Raw genomic sequence first — 25,244 nt, 5'->3', positions numbered from 1 at the left:
TCCCGCAGGGAGAAAGCAGGTGGAGCTCTCCAGGATGCGAAGCCTCCCCGGAACCCCTCCGTGAGGTCCCGGGGAGGGCTCGGGGCAGGGCTCGCGGTCCCACCGCCGGGCAGTGCCGCAGGCCTCGGACCGCCCCCGGCGCCTCGGCGTCGCCAGGGGCGACCAGGCCGCTTCCGCCCGCGGCCAAGATGGCGGCGGCGCCGTGACCCGGAAGTAGTCGTTCGCTCCGTGCCTCGGCGGGCCCGCCTCCATGGTGCCGCGGGAGGGCCGTGGGCGGGGAGTCCCGTGACGGCTCGGTGCGCACAGACGGTGGCCGGCAGGGGCGGCCGGGCCGGGTGGGGAGGGGGGGCCGAGCGCGCCTCAGGAGGATGGCGGAGCCGCACGGTAGGCGGGCGGCGGGGTCGGGGCTCTCGCGGAGGGGTCGGGGCTCTCGCGGCGGAGCCGCGGGGCCGCGCCGAGGCGGTGGCGGCTGACAGCGGGCGGGGCGGGCCTGGCGGCGGGAGGCCGCGGGCACAAAGGCGGGGAGGGCCCGGGCGGCGGGTACCGGCCCGGGCGGGGGCGGGCAGCCTGGGGGGTGGTGTTGGGCAGGAGGTGCTCCGCTCTGCCGTGCCGTCGAGGGGTGGCATTGCCCCAAAGGCGGCATAGAAAGAAGAAAGAAAGGAGGAAGCTGAGCTCCGCAGCCTCACCTCTGCTCCTGCCCGGTACCGGGGGCTGTGGGGAGGGAGGAACTCGGGGCGTTGGGCCGGGTGCTGCCACCAGTACGGGCGCGGGGTCCTCCTCGCGCTTCACGCGCTTGGTTCTTGCTTGTGGCGGCTCTGGGCGGCCGGCATCTCTCTGAAATCCTCGCCCTCCCGTCTGGCGAGGCGGCGCGCCGAGCGTAGTACGTTCGGGTGGCACTGAGGGCACGCTGACAGCTTTCCGCGGCGTTCGGAGCGTGCTTTTGCCCGGCGGTTCCGTGCGGAGCGGGCACAGAGCTGTAGGAGCCTCGGGGAAGGCGAAGGGCCGTGGCACTGCCCAGCGGCGCGGTGCAGAAATCCGCTGGGCTGAAGTTCCGTGAAGTGCTGCTGCTCCCCTTGGCAGGCTCGTAGAGCAGTAGAGGTGGAAATGAAACAAAAATCGCAGTGTGTGACAAAGCCATCACAACGTGCCGGAGTGTCAGTAGTAATGTTTGATGAATGTGTTTGGGATGGGGCTGTGGAAGCTCTACGTGGTGTGCAGCGTGCCCATGTGCGTACACAAAGGCACTTCTGAGGCAGAATGTTACTGATAAGGAGTTGTGATTACGTGTGGTGTCATTGCTGCGGCGCTCGGTCTTCGTTTTTGGACTGTTGCCTTTAATAATTAGATTCAGGCTCTTGATTTTCTCCTGTCTGCTTGTTTTCATGTTTGACTTTCTACTTATTGTTTTCCTTTTTGCCTTCTGAACTGTTTTTTTTAATCACTGGGCATTATTGGATGCTTCTATTTATAAAATTGAGGGCTTAAAGTAGGTGGTGGTCAAATTAAGTCACACTTATTTACAGCCGTATCTCAGACATATGTTGTATGGTGATCTCGATATAATCCTAGGCTGGTTTTGGGGAAGATTTGCTGTATCCTATGAATTTATTAATACACTGTTGTGCGTGCGTTTTAATTTTAGTAGCACCCTTATCCTCTTAGTTCCTTTTGAATGATTCGAGCTTGGCTATTTTGGTTTTCTATGCAGTTATTCTACATTCTGGATAAGTAAAATGGAAGGCTATTTTCATAATTTGAGGCTGGATACCTTTTAATTTTAGGCTAATATTTGCCAGCCGTCAGGACTTGTGTACGTGTGGCAAGGCAAAACGTGTACATCAGGCAGAACTAATTTGTTATCTAACCTTGTAGCACAGCGCGATGCCTCCAGACAAAGCTCTCCTTGTACCCGCAGCCTTTGAGGAACACATCCCCAGTGAGGATGCTGCCTTCTGCCGTGCCCCTCTTCTGCTCTTTCTGGAAACGCAGAGCGATCCTGGGGCGACGCAGGCAGAGTCTGCCGGGAGCTTCCCTTCCCTGTGTGCCATGTCTGGGGCGGGAGATGCGGGAGGGGACGTTCTTTGTTGTGTGACATCGAGATCGCCCTGACGGCGCGTTCTGCTCAAGGAATTGTGCGTGGTGCAGGGCATTCCTTCAGCCGATGGATGTTTTCTCTTCGTGTGCTCTTAGCTCACGCACAGAAATGAATTTCTCTGAAGATTACTGTGTGTGTTCCTTTTAGGAAACCCTTGGATTCATTGTGTCTTGGCTGTGGCTTTCTAGAAATGTGTGTTTCTGCACGGCGATCCCTGCTTGTCACCACAGCCAGCTGCTCCCTGTGGCTTGTAATGCCCATGAAATAGGTGGATGCGTGTGCTTGGATGCATGCATAATGCTCGTGCATGTTAATTGTGTAAAAGTATCTCCTGTTTGTTCTGCTGTGAAGGATCGGAGTGATCTGTGCTTGACAAGGCTGAGGAAGCTGTGCAAATAGCTGCACTCCCTTTTGGGAAGATTTTGCTGGGCGATAAGGAGATGAAACTGCATGAAGAGCTTTCAGATGTTTGCATCGCCGTACAGAATTTGGGTAGGTGCTAAACACGAGCCCCTTTTCTAGCAGTTTCCCTTCGTGTCTGAAGAGTAAAACTCCTATATCGCTGTGTGCGTGGACCTCGCCCTGCTCTGCCCTGCAGCCCCGTGCCCTGCTCACCCTCAGCTCAGGCATTGTGCTGTGCTCCGGGGCCCAGGCTCTGCCTCCAGCACTCGGGGATCACTGCGAGCTGCCCAGTGGGCTTCGGGCGGGTGAGTGGTGAGGGCTGGTGCCCAGGCAGCCCCCAGCCCACGGCTAGCCCCAGTGCTCAGCTTTCCCTTTCACTTGGAGTACTCTGAGGCTTGTTCCTTGCTTTTCATTATTATATATATATATATATATATATATATATATATATATATATATATATGTTTGTGGCAGAGCTTTTTGGATGCTCTTTTAATGGGAGCGCTACTTGCTTTCCTCTGTTGCTGTAATATCTTGTGTTTATTTGTATTGAATGCAGCTCTGCATATTGGAGGAGATATTTCTGTCTTTTTTTTTTCCTGGTGTGTTTGTTTGTTTGAGAGAGGGCTGGGGAGGACACAGCAGTGAAGATTAAGCAGCCAGTTGTAGCTAGATTGTGGAGATAAGGAGAGCCCTTGTTTACACTAAAATCCTACTGCTGACATATTTTAGTTTGTTTGATACAGTAGTCCTGGTATGTTACAAAACCCACCCAGATAAAATGTATAGGGAGAAGGTAATGTTTGCAGTATTAGCCATTGACCTTAATTTGCTTGGCTTTTGTTTTTGCTGCATTGCTTGGGCTTGACTGTATTGTGAAATGCAAATAACGCGCTGTTAAATCTGAGCATTGCCTGACGCAAAGTTTTGTTCAATGAAGGCAGTTTGGGTACAGTGAAACAATGATCCCTTGGTAAAAAGGGGACTTTAATTACTACAGATTTTTCCATCCTTAACCTCTAGGTAATGGATACGCTTTGTAACTATGCAGCGTTGATTTCCTTTTAAATAGTTCAGTAGCACGTGGGTAATGTTGGCCTGTTTTAAGGTCGGTGCAGCTGAAGCCCTTGGTCTGTGTTGCAGTAGAGGAGAAATACAGAGTACGATGGAACTAATTGTGGGCATGCTGGTAGCAGTATGGTAAGGGGCTGTGGGTTGGTGCAGGCGCTCACTGCAATAGGTGGCCGGAGAACTTCTGAAACCAACCTGGCATGTGTATGTGCTTGGTTCTGTTAGTGTTGCTTTGCTGTTGAGGTGGACATATAAAGCAAACCAATCGGAGTTGAGGGACCTGAACATACTGATTTACTTTTTGGCTTCCCTCTGAAAGGATCTCTGTGTCTGAGTGGATGTACACAAGAGTCTGATTTGCGTGCCCACCTGCCTTATTGTTACAGAAAGGATTGTGCTGGGAAAGCACGCAGCTATCGTTTGTGTGTGTGTCTGCAGGCCCGGCTCATCCCGGCAGCATCGCAGCGAGCTGGGCTTGTGCTTACCTTTCCATGCTCACTCTCCACGTGCCCTCCTGCCTTACCAGGCTCCGTGTAGGAGCAGGACGCCGAAGGGCTGCAGAAGGCACCATTTCCACGGAGCCCGGCGGTGCCTTAGATACTGTATCCGGACCTGCCTCCCCTGTGGTCGGAGGCTTTGTGTTAGGCATGCATCCTAATTGTTCTTCTGTTGGCATTGTGCTGCGCTGAAGGGCCGGGCACCAATGCAAATGGCCTTTCTAATACCTTCCGTATTTGCATTATAATGGCTGCGTAAATACTGCAGCACATCTCGGTTCGCTCTCTGCTTTGACTGCTGGGGTTTAAAATAGGCTCTTTCTGGAGCTGGGATTGCTTTGGAGGGAGGTTCTGAAGTGCGTCTTTATTAAACGCTGAAATCTGTTTGCGGTGATAGGCGGTTTTCACTCGCCCGTGTTCTGGTCTCCCACTCCTGCAGCCCACAGGTTGGGACAGGCACGGGGAGGCAAAAACCCACCGCCAACAAAGTGTAACCTCGAGCAGTTGGGCCGCTTTTCGCCAACTATTTCTAAACGGACTATATTTGGGGTTACAAAACATGCTTGCTTGGAACTTGGTTTTGCACGTATTCTATTTCCAGAACTCCTCTGGATGTCTGTGGGAATATTTTATGTGTAAGGAATACAAAATACTGTGCCATCGTTGTTTTGGTGTTGAAACGCTCGGTGGCTTATGAGTAACTTCACCAAAAGCACCCCGAATTTCCTTGGAAAGTGTTGACACAGTGATGAGACTGAAACCGGAGTCTGGTTTTGGGAACTGGTGGCAAATTGCCATCACCTCTCCGTCATGAGTTTGCCTTACAGAGCTGTTAAGCAGGGCAGTGATAAGTGACGCTTACCCAACGCTTACTGATCTGTAGGTGCCTACAGACTTTGTTATCACTGCAGAATGCCATCTTTTAAAGGCTTGGATTCACTTCATGTCTCTACCACCTGGTTGTTACTGTATTAGGTGTCAAATGTAGGGAAAGGCAGAGTTTTATGCTACTGTTTGTATTTTTGGCTAGTCAGCTGTGATTAGTTCACTCTATCTGATGTGATTTAGTTTGGGAAAACTGCAGCAAGATGTCCTTAAATCAGACGTGGTTGTGTTTTGTGTGTGTGGCTCTGATGTTAGTTTGTCTCTTGTTAGCACATAATGGAGCAGCAGTAATTGCTCAGGTTAACAATATGATGAGTGACCTTGGAACTATAGTTAAGAAAACGCAGTTTTCTGGAACAGTGATACTATTGCAAGAAACCACTGATCTGCTTGACTTCTTAGGTGTCACTGTGTAGTGCTGCAAACAATAAACTTATTACTGCAGCATAGCGCTCTTAACACACCGCCAAGAGCTTCTGCTTTGTCTGCTTGAAGTTTAGAAGAAGTATTACACAGACGTGGGCTTAGATCTACACTTTAATTGTCTCCAATCTAATAGGAATTAGTATTAAACTAAGAAATTGAAGGGGTGGTTTGTGACAGTTTAAATGGCCAGAACAAGCCATCGGGCTGTTGTGTGTTGACCAGGAAGAAAAAATAAACATATTTATTACATTTACAAAGAATTACTTGACTGGCAGCCAAGAAGACTGAGGCCTGATATTTTTTCATAGACAAGGTGCAGCAGTGGTCACGGAGACTCGGACTTTTTCCTTTTCCTTCCTCTCATCTGTGTCCTGTTGTCTCAGTGTTGGCAGGCAGGGTTTGGCTTTCCACAAGGCTTCTCTGCAGTGCCTGGCACTGATGGCAGTAGCATGTGAGCTGTCCTGTCTGCTGGGTAATGAGATGGTCACTGCTGTGTTCTTTTTGTTGCTGAAAGTTAGGTTATAATCTATTTTGTAATACACAGCATTAATCATGTTTATTGATCATTGTCCCGAGTGGAAATATTCATGTTGTCTCAAAACATTTGAAGAAAAAAAAAATATTTACTGCTTTAACTGTTGCGTATGTGTGTTTGTATGTATGTGTATGCATATATACATATCGATATAGTTGAACAAGGGAGGAAGATTCCATATGTCAATGTGATTTGAAGTTTGTATAGCATTGCAGTGAAAGTCTTAGTAAATCTGTAAACAATTGGCATGCAGTGCAACTGGAGGTAGCAGGTAGTGTGTGTGCTGTAGGAATATTCAGATTTTTAACTGAGCTTTGGTCTTGCTTTGCGTTCATATTGTATCTAATGCATTGCAATCCTAGAATCATTTGAGTTGAAGGGAGCTTTAAAGGTCGTCTGATCCAGCTCCCCTGCAACGAGCAGGGTCAGCTACAGCTCCATCGGGTTGCTCAGAGCCTGGTGCAGCCTGAAGTACTGGAGTTCATTCCATCCTCATTTAAAACAAACCAATAATGAAACCCCTGCAGCCTATAATCTCTCCCTCTCCCCTCCCCAGCTCAGCAGTGAACAACCCCGATCAGTGAGTAATCTTTGTTCTCTTCGTTTGATGAACAGTTGTGTTTCTGAACTTGCGCTGGTAGTTTTGTGCTTTTTGGATGGTGCTCTTGTATTCCCTTCCCCCTGCCTTGAGTCAGCCGCTGCGGAAAAGCAGAACTGCGCCTTTCTTTTAATTCTAAGGGATAACCACGCAGAGAGGGTTCTTCAGATTTCCGTAAATGCTAACTTCTGTTCTGAAGTGTTGAGCTGCACGGAATCGCTGCATGTAGCAGAAAGAAAATGACTTTGCAAGCAAACTGTATGGCTCCTGGAGGCATCGGGTGGCTAAATGTGTAAACACAATTACACAACGGTCTGAAATGGGTCCTCATAAAAAGAAATAGTGCAAAAAGTGACCTCCTAATCGAGGAAGTCAGCTGGAGAATCCATCTATGTAGTCCTGCAAAGTGCTGATAGTGGCAAAATATGAAGGGCTTGAAGTGGAAACTCATTCTGCTGCTGCTTCTGACATCGCAGTTAGGGTGTGGGATTTCTGTCTTTACAGTTCCTTGTAGATTGCTTGTACCAACGATGGTGCAATCAATGGCTTTAGAGCCAAGAAAAAATCCTATCAAATATGCATGGCTTGAAGTGATTTGCATAGTTTTCTTGTGGAGGGATGAATGGGTTAAAGGAAGCCTCAAAGGTTAACAGACTTCATCTGTGGCAGTTACTTTTCTAATAAATTTTAAAATTCTAATGGCTGTGCATATTGTACAGTGTTCGTAAAACCTAAAATCTTTCTTACTAAAGAGACGTTTATAATACTGGCGGTCACACGGATTACAGTGAATTTAAGATATTCAGTGATCAGTTTTCATAAAGAGGCAAATTTGTTGGTAAAAAAAATATGAATTACGATGCATGGGAACTTGTGGTTGTGCAGCAAAGTTTTGTTCTGGTAAGTCCCCCTGACGCCTTTGAACTCCTGTGCAGTGCAGTTTTGGGCAGATCTCAGGCTATCGGATTTGTTTTTCTGTGGTGAGCTCCGTGTTTGCTTTTTGGACTATTCAAACAATTGTTTGGCAGCTTTCTTGACAGCATATTGTGTGTGGCAGGCCTTGTTAGGAAGGAAACAAGTCTAAATATTAGAACCATGAGTTGAAATTCACATAATAGATACAACGGCCTATTTTTTTTTGTTTGTTTGTTTCACGACTTCATCCCCGAATTCATTTTCTGTGCTTTAGGGTGTTATTAAGCGCATCTTTACAACAGTAATTTCTCACCCCATCTCTAAAAGAAGTCTTCAGAGAAGTACTGGAGCCATTCCCTGCACTCAGGCTGTCTGCTGCCTTGCCTCTCAGAAGTGCTGCTCTGCTGTCCAGCTCTTGGGAGCAGCCCCGGTCCCATCCCAGCAGGCAGCAAGGTTTCAGCCGCGCACTCTGACTGCAGCGTTAGGTTTCCTTCTTCTAAACCAAGATTCTCTTTATTGAGCCAATTAGCTGCTGGGTGCAGGCCAGAACTTGCTCCTGAAATCGGAATTAATGAATAAATTAGACTGGAAAGATTTCCCTTCTCAACGGGCAGTGATGGTTAATGTATGATAGGGATACGGTTCGCATCCCGCAGCCACGGTGTCCGTGTGCTTGGTTCTCTTGAAGCCATCGGGGCACGCTTCTGAGCGTAGATCCCACGTTGGCATCATGCATCTGATGGCATGGCTGTGTTGGAATGTTTCTGAACCGATTCCAGCCCTTCTGCGGCTAGCAGATGGGGTGCACACGCCTTCGTTAGCGAGCAGTTCTCCCCGCTGCTGGGGCCGCGGCTCCCTGCGCTGCGCTCTCTGGCTTGGCTCTTCCTGCACTCCTGCTCCTGCTGCTTGCTCTGCTCGGAGAAATCGGGAGCAGCGTTTCATGCTCCTGCCCTCCTGTGGCAATGAAAACGTGAGCGTTTTGCTCAAAATCACATTGTGTGAAAATCAAAAAAAGAGGTGAGAATAAGGAACTGGTTTGTCTCTTCTGGAGCAGCTTCTCTCCTCTCTCAAGATACACGTTAGTTTTGGTGAAGCCCTCTGTGTCAAAAGCACTAAAAATATCAAAGTACTTTCTAAACTTGCTGTTACAGAATCAAAGACACATTGTAGACTTGCAGAGCTTTGAATTAACCTTCTGGCCTTTTTGTGATACGTGCTCTCCCTCTCGCTCTAAGAAAGCACAGCAATTAGAGGGAAGATTCTGCCGAGCAGAAACGGAGATGGGATGCTGTGGTTTCCCTGCTGAGAGCTGATGGGGCCGAGTGCCGGCGTGCAGCTGTGTCCTGGTGAGCAGGGAGTGAAGGCAGGTTACCCCCAGCTCCTGCTGCAGCCCCAGAGCAGACGGCAGAGCAAAGCTGGTGGGTGCGCAGCAGTTACTGCTGTGAAATCTTATCAGCAATTAAAGCCATGCGGTGACGTGCTCGCTCTCCCAGCGCGTGGTGCGGATAACAAGTGGTTGTGCTGGCTGCAAGGATCCTGAAGTGGTTGTCGTGCGTGTGTAAGTGACCCCTTGTTTCTTTAGCGTGTCTGGAAAAGGCTCTTTCTGTTTCTTGTACTTCTCTCTCGTTGTAGCCCAGAATGCCTTCTGCCAAGATTGGCTGGCCTCAAATATGACCCACCTCATCTTCTTCAGGAGTATTTTTTCTTTTTAACTATTTGAATCTGAGGGAATGATCCTCTTTTAAAAATGCTCTAAGAAGTCAGCTGGCATCTCAGTTTAAAAGTGTATGTAAACTGTGGACATACAACTCCTGTCTCTAGGCCAACATGCACGTGTTATTCTCGATGTGTGAAGTCTCGTCATCAGAAATGTATTTGTCACAGCTTTCACTCCTGTGAATTCCAGTTTCTACCCAAACCTTTTTTTTTACACTTAAGCAGTTTCAGAAATACGTAATATATTCAGCTGTGTACCGTGGGGATCTAAAAGCGTGCTTTTCAGTTGTATCCGTTGACTTTCCCACTATGTTATGTTCATTTTCATTTTTGACCTCTCTTCATCTTTGAATACCCTTAGTCAGCAGTTTAAATACAGCGCATGGAGCTCCAACAAATAAGAAATACTCCAAAGTAAGTTGGCGTAATCTTTGTTGAAAGTGTCTGATTTTGTGATGCCCATACGAGTTAATGCAAGATCAGATGATGTGAATTTACAGCATGAAGGCTCCTCGTTGCATCCGCTTGTCTGTGTTCCCATGTCCCAGGACAATGCAAGGTGTGCAGCCTCCATGTGCCTTGACCAGCAATGTGTGGGTGTGAGCCCCAACTTTCTGCAAGTAACTGGAATGCTGGGGCCCTCAGCCATTAGGTTCTTGTTTGTGAGCCTATTGAGCTGGTAGAGTTTTCAAACAGAAGCAAGGAGAGGGTTTGTATGCAAGTTCAAAATACTGCTGATTATTGGCCTGCTGTTTAGAGAAGGCATTAAATAATGATGTGAACTTCTCTCTCATGCTTCTTTCACTGACGAAGCCGTGACTTTGCCACAGTTGGAGATGGTGAGCAAGGGATGCACGGGCTGTGTGTGGCTGTAGGAGTTCAAGGACTGACTTTCAGGTTGCTGCCTATCTCAGTGCAGAGTGCGAAGTGAGCGCTTGGGCCTGTGTCTCCCTGTCAGGAGCAAGCTTGCCATCTGAGCAAGTTGTTCAAGCAGTGCAGGATGAGGTGGGTGACAGCCTTGGCTATCTATTTTCGTTACGATTTTAATTTAAACTCGGTGTTGTATAAACTGTTCTATGGGCTAGATGAGAGAGTATGGAACTTGTTAACAAGTTTACATTTTTGCAGTTGTACTTTGTTGGCTGTTCCATGTGTGCTGCAGGTGTGTGTGTGTGTACATTCACTACAAACGTGCTGCTTTTCACTTACCAGAAGCAAATGGTCAGAAGTGAATACTGGAAACGTTCCCTTTTGCTCGGATTTTGACTGCTTTTAACGTGGCTGCTCTCATAAGAGGTTTACCATAGTAAAGATGATAATTCCACAACTCCAACATGTAGCATTCATTCAAACTCTGATTTTTCTTGCTGTCAAACTCTAACTACCAGCTCCTGAGCACTGCATTCTGTTGTGGGTCAGATCACAGGGACAGTTGTACGATCCTTCTTCATCTAGTGTGACTGGGGCACCATACATCTGAGAGTACTGCCTGCCTTTGGGTATTAGTAGTGCACAGTTTGTAGCACTGTGTAGTGCTTGCAGCCTGGTGTAAATAAAACACCCAACCCTGAGAAGTAATGACAAATAGAAATTTCTTCTTTGTATAAAAACTTACCCATGTGATCGCAGGGCAGACTAATTAGCCAGTGCAGGGAATTTGATTTGATTCTTTTAAATCAAGCTTTTCATTCGTCTGTAAGGTTTGTTCTTCAGTGCGAGGTGTTCTCATATGCTGATGCTGTTGTAATTAAAAAAAAAAAAGAGAGAGAGAAAAAAGGATAATTTTGCAATGCACTGGGCTGTGAAGCTTGCCAGTTTCACTTGTAGATTGCTCCCTGTTTTTTTTTTTTTCTTAATGATGGAACATAGGGATTTTTGAAGAAGTAACGTGCCTTCTGTGCAGGCCTTTTAATATTTGAAGAAATATCTAGAAATAATGACTGGTGAAGTGAAAGCTTCCAAGAAAGGAAATTGTAGCTGAAACAAATGGCATTTTTTTAGCTCCACTCTGATTTGCTCCTTTATATTTATTTATTTTAAATAAGACTTGGAGAGTTAAGCACACTCATTGTAACTGTCTTGCTCTCTGGAAATGTCTGAAACTTTCCCCTGTGGTCAGGGACTCTTTTGTTTTTCATTTTTCTTTTTTCTTTTTGCTCTGTGCTTGATCCATGAAGAGCTCAGGTGTCCTCAGGCTGCTTCATGCTTTGCTTTTAGTTTGCGTGCAAGGATGCATACACATTTTTGATCTTGGAAACAAGTGCTGTGTAACTTCCATGAGCTACCCAAACGTTACGCTTTGGTTTTACTTTATTGTCACTACTCTCAAGTAATCACTGTTGGTTAAGCTGCTCTTTTTCTCCGCTGTTCCATTCAGCACCTGAACTTGGGTCCCCATAGCAGTGATCAAACACAATTACTATTTGCAATTACTTCTGATTCCGGAGGGGAAACACAAATAAGTGTCTTTCTTGCCATAGGGATCTGTCCTCTCTGTCTTCCTTGGAAGTGGCATTCTGTGTCTTTTTCCCTTCTGTTCCCACTCTTTAGGGAATGGTTAAGTAAAAAAGGAACACATAGGTATCAAGTATTTGTTAAAATTAATCAATTTAATTTAAAAATACTTATTTTTTGGAGTTCAAGTTCTTTGTCTTTCTGTCAGGGAGCTCTTTTTCACATCTCCAGGTGTTCTCCTTGTGTTCTTGTGGTGCTCATGAGATGTGGATAGCAGAGACGAGCATGCCTGGTGATGCTGCGTTGTGCCTGAGGAGGTGTAAAGGTTGCATTTGCCTTATTCCATTGTTTTACAACTTGAAGATGTTCACAAACAGATCAGGTGATCCCTTGGTGAATTATTTAGACCTCTGTCAATGACATCTGTTTGCTAATATGAGGGGTGGTAAGGTGCAAGGGTGTCATCCAGTATAAATGGGCATGCAGAACAAGGTTTGTGCTTTCCATTCTGCTGCAGCAGCTCTCAGCTTCCATGCAGCTCTCAGCCTGGCTGTCTTTTCATCAATTTTTCTAATTTCCGTTATCTTATTTAATTTATTAGAAAGTGATGAAGCTTATTATTGCATAATATCTGTAGTATTAATTCGGTTTGTTTGACTTTTTTTCCCATGACTTTTTTCAGATGAACATTGCTGCTACTTTCTGCTTTTGCAATAGACAAAGCTTCCAAGCATGCTAAAGACAGTGTCATGCGGTTGATTTTTGGCAAGCAGAAATCATGTTTTTCACTATTTCTAATAAAAATGTCATTGAAGACCCTTTTTTCTTTTTTCTTTTTTTAAAAAGGATGCCTCATCTGAACAGATTTTGAAGAATCTGTTTGGAAGGGATCGCAGTGGTTTTCTTCTCTCTCTCTCTCATTTTTTTTGTTTCCTTTTGAAGGAAAACATCTTGTTCCTGTGAAGATACCCAATTTATCGTGTGTTTTCCAGAATTGATAGTGTGTGAAATAATCTTTTAACCAGGCTGCTTGTTATGAGCAGAACAGTATTCAGCTCATTAGCTGATAGATGTCCTGACCATCAGACAAAAAATAGCAGCTAAAACCTAAGTCTTGGAAAACCCACCCAAATATATATTTATATATATATAAAGTCGAATGTTGTCTTTGTTTTTTTTAATGCTAGTGTTAAATGTTGATTTTTTTTTTAAAGTAAAAACTAAATAAAATTACTGTTTCTAAGACGTTATGACAATTAGGTTGGCAGTGGGAAGTAGTCAAAATTAACCAGGTGTGAGCAAGATGGCTTATGGTGCTTTAGGTGCCTGTGCTTGTCAGAGTGTGTGTTCAAACTGCATGCATCTGCCTTCTGTAGGACCCCTTCCTTGTGTGTTGTGCAGGAGCAGGACTGACACTTGTGGGATGATTGCTGTCTCAATAATTTTATATCTGTGATATCCTCTTAGGTTTGGTTTCTGTCCCTTTTCGTGCCCTGTCCCTGTTCCTGCTCCAGCTCCCATGTGCTGCTTCCAGGCCTATGTTTTACAGCATGCTTCTGCTCCATAGAGTCATAGAATCATTAAAGTTGGAAAAGACCACTAAGATCGTCTAGTTCAACTGTCAGCCCACCCCCACCATGCCCACTAACCCACGTCCCTCAGTGCCACATCTCCACAGTTCTTGAACTCCCCCAGGGACGGTGACTCCCCATCTCCCTGGGCAGCCTATGCCAGTGCCTCACCGCTCTTTCTGAGAAGACATTGTTCCTAATATCCAACCTGAACCTCTCCTGTCTCAGCTTAAGGCCATTACCTTTTGTCCTGCCCCCCCCAGGCAGGCTGTTGGTGCTTTTTTCCTTGACACAGCTGCTGTGACCTCACAGAATGCCTGGAGGGCTGTAGGAGAGCACTTCTCTGCCATATAGGAAGGGTCTGTTCAGCCACTGTGCCTTTGACTTGCTCTGTGGGAATGCCTTCTATCAAAAGAAAGAGGTGTGTAGGAGTTGAGGAGGTGAAACAGGCTCAGGGTTTATGAAATATTCAGTCCTTTGTTGCCAGAGGAATTCCTCGCAGCTTTCTTATTACAGGTTTTGAAGTGGCCAGAAGTGAACGTGGTGAAATTCAGCACGGCGCAAGGCAGCTTCTTAGCAGATTGCAAGTCCCTGATGTAAAACAAGAGTACACCATAGGGTTTCGTGAACTCCTTTTAACATTATGTTTATATGAACACCGTGCTTTTAGCAGCCCTTAGTCTTATAACCCCCTGAACCAAGTAATGTCCCTCTATCTTCTTTTCCCTCAGACAGTGAAAAAGCCAGAACCATAGAACAGCCATCTCAAAACCCCGAGGGCTGGCAGACAGCTACTGGGAAGCATCTGCCTTGAGGAGCGTAGTCTAAAAAAGGTCAATGCACTTAAAAGAGCTTTCACCACAGAGAGCACTGGCTGTGTATAGCTCTGCATGGTACTACCTGAACCACCCATAATATACATCAATTTGCTTAAATAGTCTTTCACTGCTTTATGCCATTATATTTAATTTTGCTTTGCTCTTAGGGGGGAAACATTTGAAAGCTTTGGAAAAGCCTTGGGAGCAATTTTATTCTGTGTCACCTTATCATGGTATATAATGAGCCTACGTTTCTGTGGTGCTGCTAATCTACCAGGTTCCCCAAGGTATCCTGAAGTTGCTGTGTTCGTGCAGCTGTGGCTGAGTTCCATTTCCAGCGGCGTCACAGGACGCCGGTCTGTCCCTTGGAACGTGTAAGTGGCTTAGTGCTGGAGCCATGCAGCACTGGGGTAAGGACAGGAGGGGCATAGTGCAGCATTCAGCTGAGGCTGTGGAGAGTCTGGGCAGAATGCACGTGGTAGAAGTACAGGGTGTAGCCACGGTGAGAACTTAGCTGGAGCGGGCACGTGTACCACAGGGAAAAAATGTCATCTCTCTTTGGCAATCTGTGGTTCTTACATCTCAGTATGAATACTTGGAAAGTAGAAGTGGTCCATTGCATCATGACAGGGCAGATGTTTGCTGGAAAATGAGAGGAGAGTATTACAGATGACATTTGAGGCACAGCGCTCTCTTAGAGTGTAGATAGAAGGAGAGTACAAAACTTAGCCTGAATCATTTTGCTTTGACCAGTGCATTTGTCTGACGTGGTCAGATAACAGAACCAAAAAAAATCTCACTGCGAAGACATTGGTTAAACAGGAGCAGGAGAAGATGTGTGGATCTTTTTCATTTAAACTTCTGAATTTCTGACTTGTTTTTTTCCCTGTAATTTTAAACAATGTGAACTTTTGAAAAATGTCACTCTGAAGGAAACAACTCCAGCTCACGATTAAGCAGTTTTCAAATAATTTTTATTTCATTTAGTTGTAAACGTGGTGGAAACGTACATTTAAATAGGAGTTAATTTGATTCCAGTAATGGTTCTTCCCTTTTCTATGGGAAGAATGCAGATCTTTTCAGAAAGAGTTCTGTTTTCTGAGAACAAGTTAGCTGCAAAATGTGCCGATGACTTTTAAAAGCAAGGAGATTTATAATTGGAAACTTGCAGGTAAATATGTATTTTTTGGACTTTATCAGACACTTGCATGTCTTCCAGACTCGTGTGTTGGTTGGAAAGTGAACTGTACTGCGTATGTCCTTTTCTCTACACGAGTTATATTTATACTAGGTGTTCAAACAAATCCAGGCTTTTCTCTGAGTTGAACATCAAGAACTGCAAATTATCTTAGCTAGAAAAAAATTTAATGAGGGCCAGACAGTGTGCAGTAACGATGCCATATGTACTTACTGTGGCTTTGGCTCTTCACGTTCTGTATTCTCACAGACATCTCTCCTTTTCATCTTCAGAATTACGTTAAAAGTGCCTTTTAAGTAGATTTTCAGATAGGCTCTTTTCCTAGCATAGTAACCCTCTGCAAAGGGATCTTGTGACTTACACAGTCACTAATTATGGTCAGAAAATACAAGGACTGAGAGTCATCCAGCGCTGAACTTTGCAAAATGGTCGTAATTATTACATAAAAGCATGTTGAAAAAGATGAGCAAACTTACTGGATCAAATTCAGAGACAAAGAAATGAGGAGAAATGGTAACAAAACCAATAATTTAGCTTTTCTGTAAGGTAATTGTGTTGCTGGTAGAAACTTGGGTAGGATGCTACCCTAGGTAGTAATAGAGAAATGCTGATTTAGCTGAGCTGAGATTTGTGGTTTGTTCCTATTTCTGTAAGATCAACGTAATGTAAGTTCATGCAGAATACATTACTCCATTGTTTCATCGTGCGTTTCCTTTCTCTCCTGCCCATCCTTCTTGTTTTGTCTCCCATTTGGTTTTATTTTGATACGTTTTCTTGATTGCTAAGAGGAGGAGATGAATAGGAAAAAAAGATCCTTGATGCTGGTTGAAAGCTTGCTCCATCCCCTCTGGCGAGACCAGTTTGTAGCAAAGCAGTGAGTGACAGACTTGGTCCTGTTTGTAGGGCTTGATGAGGAGCTGTGATGGACTGCTTCTGCTTTCTAAGTCCCACCAAGTGCCAGTGAGAAACGAGAGCGTCTGTGTGCTGCATGATGGTAACGGCCGAGCTTTTTGTGGCGGGAAGCTGGTTTCTGCCACCACAAAGTGATCTTTGATCAAGTGGGTGTAGTGGGTAGATTCTACCATTTGCTTTTATGGGAGATAGTATATGACCGTGGGTGCAGAATTTGTATAGTTGCAGAAATGAAAAAGCCTACAGATAAAGGAGATGCTCGTTTTTGCCTGTTCTTACATGTATCTCAGTCCTAGTTTATATTAATTGAATTCATTCCTGTTTTGCTCTTGGGTTTTCCTAGTCTGCTGTCCATTTTGGATATCTGCTTTTTAGACATACCTAGTTTTCAGGACGTATACTAAGACCAGGAAGCGTGCTTTATTGAGCATGTTCCAGTGTTCACATTTTACCTCCCATGCGGTGTTGCACTGCCCTCTGGTACCACGGGTTCTCCTGGAAATGGGACATGCAGCCCCAAAGGTGTGTGTGGTGGGACCGGCACCTCTTTGCTTTTTAAAATAAGCTGCCTCGTGGTGTTAGCAGAATGCTTTGTACTCGCTCTCGGAATCTATTTCTGCAAACACTAAATGCCGTTTTATAACTTGGCTAACGACTAGTGGTTTTTTTTCCTGTAAAGGAGAAAAAGAGCAAATGCTTCATAAAAAATAATGTTGGAGCATACAGCATGAATCACGGTGCGTGTGTATTTTTGTACTAGCTAGATGTGTTCAAAGGCAGGGCATGAAGATTATCCCTAGGAACACAAGGTGTGGATGGTTTTCGATCTGCTAGCAGGTGGCCTTTTTGTCATGATAGATCTGGACTTTGGTATGTGACATGGCATTGAGTGCAAGCACACAGTGAGCGAACAGGTGAGCTCAGAAGCTCTGTAAGCAACACCGTCGTCCGTGTGCCTGGGTGCTTGCTGCAGAGCTGGGCTGGGTAGAGCTCTGGGGTGGGATGTCCTGGGAGTTGTGCCTGGTTCTTGCAGTACGAAGTGATTGGCATCCGAGCACCTGGTGAAGCTGAGTTGCTCATTGACAGTACCTTCAGCTCCAAGTGCAAATTGATTCGTAATTATGTTCCTGCAGTTACAGATTTGTCTACAGATTTAAGAAACCACGAGTAAGATGTAAGGAAACCTTTGTGAACAGTCTACTTGTTGTCCCTGCCCTGTCCTGATGTTGACGTGGTCATTTCCCCTCTACCTGTGGATTTCGCTCAAATGCAAACTCAAATGTTTGCTCAACTGCTCCACGTCCATGGAAGGTGCAGGCAGGCAGAGCGCTCTTGGCTATGGTCCTTTGGTGATTAGGGTATCCCAGAGGGCTTGGTGGGCAGCTGTGCTCCATGCCTGCCCCTGGGCTGTGTGTGGAGGGCGCTGGGGGGGGACGTGGGATCACCCGCAGGTGTACTGAAAGCAGGAGAGACGGGCAGGTGGCAAGCTACCATCTGCTGGCTGTTTGTTTACGGGATGGAGGTGAGTTTAATAGTTTCCTTTCTCTATAGGATGAGGCAACCATTGCAGTGTTGTGCTCTGACATAAAGGACTTCTCTATCCAAAAAAGAAAAACAAAGCAGTGCCTGGCCAGCATCTTTCGGGAGCGCTCCTTTTGTGGAGACGGGTCGGGCTGCTTTCTGATCTGTGGCTGCGTGCTGGCTCCTTGTTCTGCTGCCTGAGTACCTCGAAATGAGGTTTTGTGTGCGAAGGAGCAGTGCAACCGCTTGCTGACTGAGTCAGCACTTTGCTCCCGGCTGGTCTGTGCGGCTGCAGCAGCAGAGCTCAGATGCACTGACACAGATGAAAACTCTGTAGGTCAGACGTTTGAAGCTCATAAATCATAGGAGAGAATTTGCTTTGTTTGCAAGGGGCTAGTTGGCTTCGGCTTTTGGGGTTTTGAAATGAAAGTAGTGGCCACCGTTTTTTGCATATGCGGTATGGAGAATGGAAAGTCTTTGTAGCCACTTCGGTCTGAACTTGAAGTTTCATCCATCGCTTATTTGTGCTTGTGGTGCATCACACAGTGTGATGTTTCTGATACACCGCCACGTGACTCTAAGTGAAAGGCAAGTACTTGAAGAAATAGATTTTCTTAAATGCCTTGTTTGTGCGTGTGCAGGTGTTGCTGTAATTACTCAGTAGCATGTGAACTCTGCCTTGTTGGTAGAAGCCACGCAGTCTGGCTGATGAGTATTTCCTAGATCAGAGTTGCCACCTCAGATTTACTTTTTATTTCTTTTTTAATTGCTGTGTAGTGCGATCACTGTTTGCCGACTTTGTTTGCTATTTCCTTGTTTCTTTGACACGTTTAATATTCGGTGATCTTGGTGATTTGGATTGAAAAGCCAAAGCCGTGGCGTGTGCCTGGTTGGGTTTGGCTGAGTACAACTGGAACAAACAGAAAAATCATTTCTGTTCCGTGAGATAAATTCATTGTTGCATGCATAATTTCTCATTTTAGATATGTTTCTCATTTCTAATATATTTCTTCCTCTTGAGGTCTTGGCTTTCATAATATATGAATGAAGCTTACTGGGGATCTGCGAAACCTAAGGAATTGTTGAGAGGTCCGTTCGCTTTTAGGACCAGAGTTTTGCCTTTAAATACCTTGTTAAAACTAGAAATTGCTTTTCTTTATTCACATAAAGACAAATGTAAAAGATGGAGGAAGTCTTTGCTGACCTGGGAGGTGATATTGGCAGTAGGGTGTTTTTTTTTTGTTTTTTTTTTTTTGGTGTGGGTAGGGAGGCAAAATTGCTGTGCAGTGGCAGGTAGGACACAGTCCCATCTTTTACAGCCTTCCCTGACCAGTGGCTGGGTGAGATCCTTTTGCTCAGGCATCACATTGTGTTAGATAACGTCCAGGAAACAACATCATTAATTTACCAGATTGCAAGTGATAGGTTTAGTGGTGTTCCTGTGATTGCAAACGTTACTATTCCCACTTCAGTGTGCTTCTTATAAAGCAGTTGTTGCTTGGGTGTTTTGGGTTGTATTTTTCAGAGATACTGAAATCTCCTTTCAGTTACTGTTATATTTCAGTGTGCACGAGGTAGGAGTGTTACTGTTTCAGGAGGGTGAGACAGTTCAGGCTGCAGTCAGTTGTTTCTGTAACTTCAGCAGTTACAGTTGTCAGTACACGGGTTCTGTGTTCCAGGCTGAAGGGGGGATGAATTAAAATTCAGGAGCTGTTTATTTAGATCTGTTTACAGAGATTTTTACATTTTTTTTTTAATATTCAGAACAGGAAAGGGATTATATTCCTTAAGTTCTCTAAAAGTTCCATTTTCCTTTATATGCTGCACCGAGCAGGATCCTTACTCCATTTTCCAAGTTCTCCAGCACATCACAGTGAAATGGTTTTATGTCAATTAATATTGACAGGAAGTCAGTTTGAGCAGCATTGGAAAATGGAAGTCGTTGGCAGAACTGGCTAATTTCATTGAGTTTCCTTTTGCTAAAAATATCTCTAAAAGAAGCCCTCCTTTGGAAATACAATGAGTGCTTGTTTGGCTGCAGTTTGGATTTGATGGTGACTCTTGTCCTTTAATGAAAAGGGCTCGAAAAATATGAATAACCTTTTGAAAAATCCTCGGCTGCTTCTGTGCAGTGCGTGGTTGTGCTCGTGTCCTCCAGGAGCTCACGTAGGTGCTTACCTTCAGTGCGTGCGTGACCTCGTGGGCTCGGGGGCCAGCAGCAGCAATGAAGTTGTATGGCCATGCCTGTGTGAATACCCCGGGTTGGAAGGGACCTGTAAGCATCATCGAATCCATCTCCTGGCTCCACACGGGACCACCCAGAAGGATTATTTGGGATGTGTTCTGTGGTCTCGGGTGATGATCAAAATCCTCAGAAAAGAGAGAATCGTGCCACGGGAGCTGTGCGTGTCGCTGTCAGCCTGCTGCCATGCCTTTGGCGCGGTGTACGTTTGGAGGCGTGCTGCGCTCTGCGCTCTGCTCCCGCTTCTGGTAGAGCCACAGCTGCCTGTTGCTTGCAAGCTGCCTCCTGGCATCCTGGACGTGGAGGAAAGGTTGAGCTGTCTGGCGGTGGCCCTTTGTATTGCTCTCGTGTTGTGCCAGGAATTGTCTTTGTCTTTTGGATGATGATTTCAATCCTTCTTTCTCAATGTTTTATACTTTTGTATAGGCAAAAGTGTTTGTTTTTTACTAGAAAATGAAACCTTGAGCTAGTGTGTTGTAACAGGGAGCACCCTGCACGCTATTTTCAGAGATCCAGCTACAAGTCATTGCTGGTGAAGGCAGTGAAGTGCTGCAGCCTGTTTGCTCTGCTGAGCTTGCACCAGCGCTAATCTCCAGCTCTCTCCTTTCTCAGTCTCCTCCGAAACCCGCTCTGTGTTGCCCATGAGACATTCACCAGGTCTCCGTTGTTGTCTCTTAAATTCAATCGAACTGAAAACAGCAGCCTTTTTAAAGTTTATTTTTTATCTTTAAAAAATATTTTCCTTTTTTTTTTTTTTTCTACTTTAAGGGCTGATTTGTGATTGTAGCTGTTGGGCACTGCTACATGAGCAGAGTTTACAAACATTTAGAAACAGAGTGTGTTAGTGCTGAAGACCAGCTGACAGCCACTGGAGGCTCTTACCCTGCTGTCAGCTGGCTTTTTGCATGTAGAGTCATTGTGCTTCCTATTGCTGGAGGTTTGCAAGCATGTAGATTATACAGCACAGAGAAGTTCTAAAATAGAATGTGGCAAGGCTGGTAATCTTGAGATTAGGACAGGTTAATGGATGCTGTAAAAGCTGGGTGTAAATTCTTGAGTATACAGTAAGGAACCAGCTTATACTGCTTTGGGAATCTCAGCACTGGAGAAAAGCTAAAAGCTGCTGCTCCCAGGCTGCTTGTAGCCCTTTACAGCAGAGTGCTCTGGGATACGGTAACTGGGAGCTGCAGGGTTTTGCAGTGGGGTTTGTAGCACGGTCTGTGTGATGCTGCCACAGGAATGAATGCGGGCAGAGGGCTAATGGTTCAAGCATGCAAAATATTGTTTAATTGATTTTGGTTATCAGCTTTATGGACTTGTGCAGAGGATGGAATGTCAGGAAAGAGGCAGAGTTCCCGTGGTGGCCTTAAGGAGGTTGTAGCAGCTCCTGTGCCTGGGAAAAGCAAGGGGCTCTTCTGGATTGCCAGCAGAACTCTTTGTCAAGGAATGCTGCTCCGCAAAGGAAAGTTGGTTCTAGGCTAAATGGTGGGCTGATGTGGAATACGAAATTCTTGCTGCCATTGATTCTCCATTTATTTTCTTCCATGAAGATACATTCAAAAACCTCTTGGGAGTATTCAGAGTTGTGAAGTGCCCGGTATTCTGACTTCCTGTATGAATCTGTGCTACTGTCTGTGGCCGCGTTATAGTCATTGGTGGGGAAAGGCGAAGGTACTGTTTAAAGACATGCTGTAACCTACTCTAATGAGAAACTCCTTCCTAGTTTTGCTTGTCTGGAAGCATAATGTGTTATATTCCTTCAGAGCTCCCAGTTGACTTATCAGTAGGTTTATTTTAAAATGAACTTCAGGTTTTTAAAAATTTTCCAGCTCTGCAGGTGACTGGTGAGAGAATGCTGTCCTGTGTTGGAAGCAGAGTGCAGCACGTGGCTCGGAGCAGGTCGGGAGGCAGATCTCGAAGCAGAGTGTTGCATTTCAGTGCGGCGTTAGGTTTCACTGCAGATCGAATTGAGGCTCTCTTGTGCTGAAAGAATGGGGCTGCATAGGTTTGTCTGTAGAGACAGGCACTTAAAGCAGATCTTTACTGACTGGGGGAAGAGAGAATGTTGATGCTTACGACCAGGATGTTGTGCTAAGAACTAGCAATGACATCGGGGGGTAGCTCATGACTGAAATGTACTACTGAAGGCAGTATTATGCTAAGAATTATGTTTTCTTTTCTCATGTATACTAATTACTATAGCTCTTCTGCAGTGGATCTTCAGAGCCATGGGTGTAGTATTTTTGTATTAACACTGGGGTTTTTCATTTTTTTGTTGATGTTTAAGTGAAGGACAAATCATTAACCTGAGCGAGTGCTGGTTCAAGGTAGAAACATTCAGCGCTTAAGTGAAAGAGAGATTTTGTATTTACGCTAACTTTGGCTTCTTTTCTCTCCTGTGTTACAGAAGTACTAATACGGAGCGCTTGACCTTCTAATCTCTAACAGCAGAATCTCCTGAGACCGGGATTAGGAAAAGAGTGCCTTCAGAACCAATATGTAGCAAATGGGTATCGCACCTCTGAAGCTCCTCCCTTGGTTCAACACTTGCATGTTGTAAGGATCCTTGTAGCCACAGCCGTGAATTGCTCTTGTTAACTTCAGAAGTGGATTTCATGTGGTGCTTGCTAAGTGTTGAGTCACCATGAGTAGTAATCTAGGAAAAGAAAAGGACTGTAAAGAGAAGGATCCAAAAGTCCCGTCGTCAAAAGAAAGGGAGAAGGAGGCCAAAGCCTCCGGAGGATTTGGGAAAGAAAGCAAAGAGAAGGAGCCCAAGACCAAAGGGAAAGATGCCAAAGATGGAAAGAAAGACTCCAGTAGCACGCAGCCTGGGGTAGCTTTTTCAGTGGACAATACGATAAAAAGACCTAATCCAGCCACAGGTACCCGCAAAAAATCCAGCAATGCTGAAGTGATCAAAGAGCTAAATAAATGCCGGGAAGAAAATTCAATGCGCTTGGACTTGTCCAAGAGGTCTATACACATGCTTCCATCGGCTGTCAAAGAGTTAACGCAGTTAACAGAACTTTATTTATACAGTAACAAACTGCAGTCTCTACCAGCAGAGGTGGGCTGCCTTGTGAACCTGATGACACTGGCCCTGAGTGAGAATTCACTCACCAGTTTGCCTGACTCTCTTGATAACTTGAAGAAACTGCGCATGCTTGACCTGCGGCATAACAAACTGAGAGAGATTCCTTCGGTGGTGTATAGACTAACTTCTCTCGCCACTCTTTACCTACGCTTTAATCGTATAACTACTGTGGAAAAGGATATCAAAAACTTGTCAAAACTCACCATGCTTAGCATACGAGAGAACAAAATCAAGCAACTACCTGCTGAAATTGGTAAGCGATCGCGCTGATTAAAGGCTTAAGTCTGTACTGAAGTTAATTTTGCAATTCCATTAGGTGTATGTAAACCACCTCTTTTTCAGGTGCTCTGCTCCATTTGAATCATGCATAAAATTGTGGTCTGGATCATACTGTTGCAATGTTAGCTTATACTGAGAGTAATCAGTACCCAGGACATATTTTTTCATACAAAGCAACCCTCCTTTTTCTTCATCTATCATCTTAAAACCAGCTAGATCTTGTTTTCATCTTTTCCTTGTGCTTTCCACATATTGTGTCTTTAAAGCCCAGATGGTTTGAAAGAAAAAGAAAAGATACAAGGGCGCATCTTACTTTCAGATTTCTTTATAAATCATTTATGAGCTGTTGCAAGTTATAAACACATTATGGGCATGTTACAGAGGGATATGACCATGGTAATAGAAGGTAGAAAAGGTGCTACATGCTATTACCATGAGCAAGCTGTTGGATGCCATAACAGTTAATAATGCGGGTTAATGATTTGTGAAAGCCTCTGCTTTCTCCAAGTTCTGAATATATTAATGTGTGGAAGCTTAGTATAAAATGGCCAAACGTTGTATGCGTGGTTGTTGATTCTTATGACTTTTTAATGGATAATATTTGTTTTTTTTTCCAAATGTTGTTACAGAGCTATGAAAGATGGTTACGTGAAATGATATAAAAGTGGTTTATTGATTTAAATAGTTTATGACAGAAAGTGTGCTGGAACGGCTGTATTTCAATAACTACTAAGTTGTTCCTAATAGCTTCAGATTCGTGGGATACATCTCTTCATCAGACTGTTTTCGAGCAGTATTTCAATAACTTAAGTGCTTCATAAAAGGGAGAGTGTATCATAAGCTTTTTTTCCTATGTGTCTCCAGTTTTTACATTACAAGCACCGCTTAGTGCTGCTGGGGGGGAGAGGGTACAGAAACCTCATGCACTGAAGAAAGTCGAAGCAGCTTCTTAAAGTGGGGAGAAAAAGCTCCTGGAAGATGCTTAGCCCTTGTACCATTACAAGTAAATTCCTGTGCCTAGATTTATTTATTTATTTCTAAAATGGGTGTGGGACTTCTTCCTGTTAACGCTTCTGCACTGGCTTGGGTAAGTGTTACTGAAGTCAGTTGCTGTGTTCACTATCTTCTACAAAGGCTGGGAACTGCTTTTGTTTAGATCTTTTTCAAGCCAACAGTACTTGTCTCCTCCTGCACTTTGATCTGTAAGATTTGTGATGTAACCTTTTCTGGATAGCGGGAACTCCTGGAACTTCTTAAACACCAGTCAAATGATCAGCGATGTGCAGTACGGGCAGCGTGTACAGGATGAAGGAAGCAGTGTAATGCTGCTGGTGTCAGCCTTTGGTTCCTGCAGGTGCTGATGGAACGGATTCTATCGTAGCCACAGAAACTGATTTTTACTGAGCGGAAATTAAATAGTTAACGTGGTATGTTTTCTGATGAAGTGATTTCTCAGTTGGCACTGGCATTTCAGCAGTCCTAGGAATTTCCCCTGAGAGAACGAAGGAATGGTAATTTTGACCTATTATTTGACACTTCACTTTAAACCTCGCAGCCTCTGAATCTTTCATTAATCCAAGGATCATACTGGATGGAAACCACGGGGCTGTTGTTTGCAATCAAAACACGCTGTGTGTTCCTGCATCCATTGGAGAAATTGTGACTGACTTAGCTTCTTAAGTTATATTATGCATTTGTCAGTGTTTTACCCGTGTCTGTTTTGTGGCTCGGTTATTAAATGTAATCTAGCAAAGAGTCAGCCTCTGAAGTTCAGCTGGGGATAGTTCTGCAGAAGTTTAAATTAGCAGCATGTGAGGAAAAATCTTCTCAGTGTCACATTCCAGTGCTTGGTGTTGCCCTTTGAAAACCTTTTGTAGGTGTGTTTGATACTGCTGATATTGTTGCTGCTGGGAGTGCTTTGTCTCTCAACTGTTTTGTTTCTTGAGTTCATCTGTTACGTTTCCATTTAGGTATATCATTTCTGTATGCACTTGTTCACAGCAGTCTTGAAAGAG

At 44.9% G+C, this 25,244-nt stretch overlaps 1 protein-coding gene across 4 annotated transcripts in view; it reads left to right on the top strand.

Annotated features, from left to right (window-relative positions):
* The window catches only part of SHOC2 (SHOC2, leucine rich repeat scaffold protein), a 59,457-nt gene continuing 34,465 nt past the window's right edge, over positions 253-25,244 (top strand). The window contains exons 1-2 of one of the 4 annotated variants that reach the window (XM_021399607.1): positions 253-384; positions 22,264-23,203. In XM_021399607.1, the coding sequence (XP_021255282.1) occupies positions 22,501-23,203 (703 nt within the window). In that variant the 5' untranslated portion in view covers positions 253-384; positions 22,264-22,500. Of the gene's footprint in view, positions 385-568; positions 702-1,025; positions 2,588-13,498; positions 13,587-22,263; positions 23,204-25,244 lie in introns of those variants that run through there. The other 3 variants (XM_021399608.1, XM_021399609.1, XM_021399610.1) reach the window with 3 other exon arrangements.

Source organism: Numida meleagris, chromosome 5, assembly GCF_002078875.1.
Source record: "Numida meleagris isolate 19003 breed g44 Domestic line chromosome 5, NumMel1.0, whole genome shotgun sequence".
Taxonomy (NCBI): Eukaryota; Metazoa; Chordata; class Aves; order Galliformes; family Numididae; genus Numida; species Numida meleagris.
The sequence above is the reverse complement of the archived record's forward strand: the minus strand, read 5'-3'. Positions and strand labels throughout refer to the sequence as shown.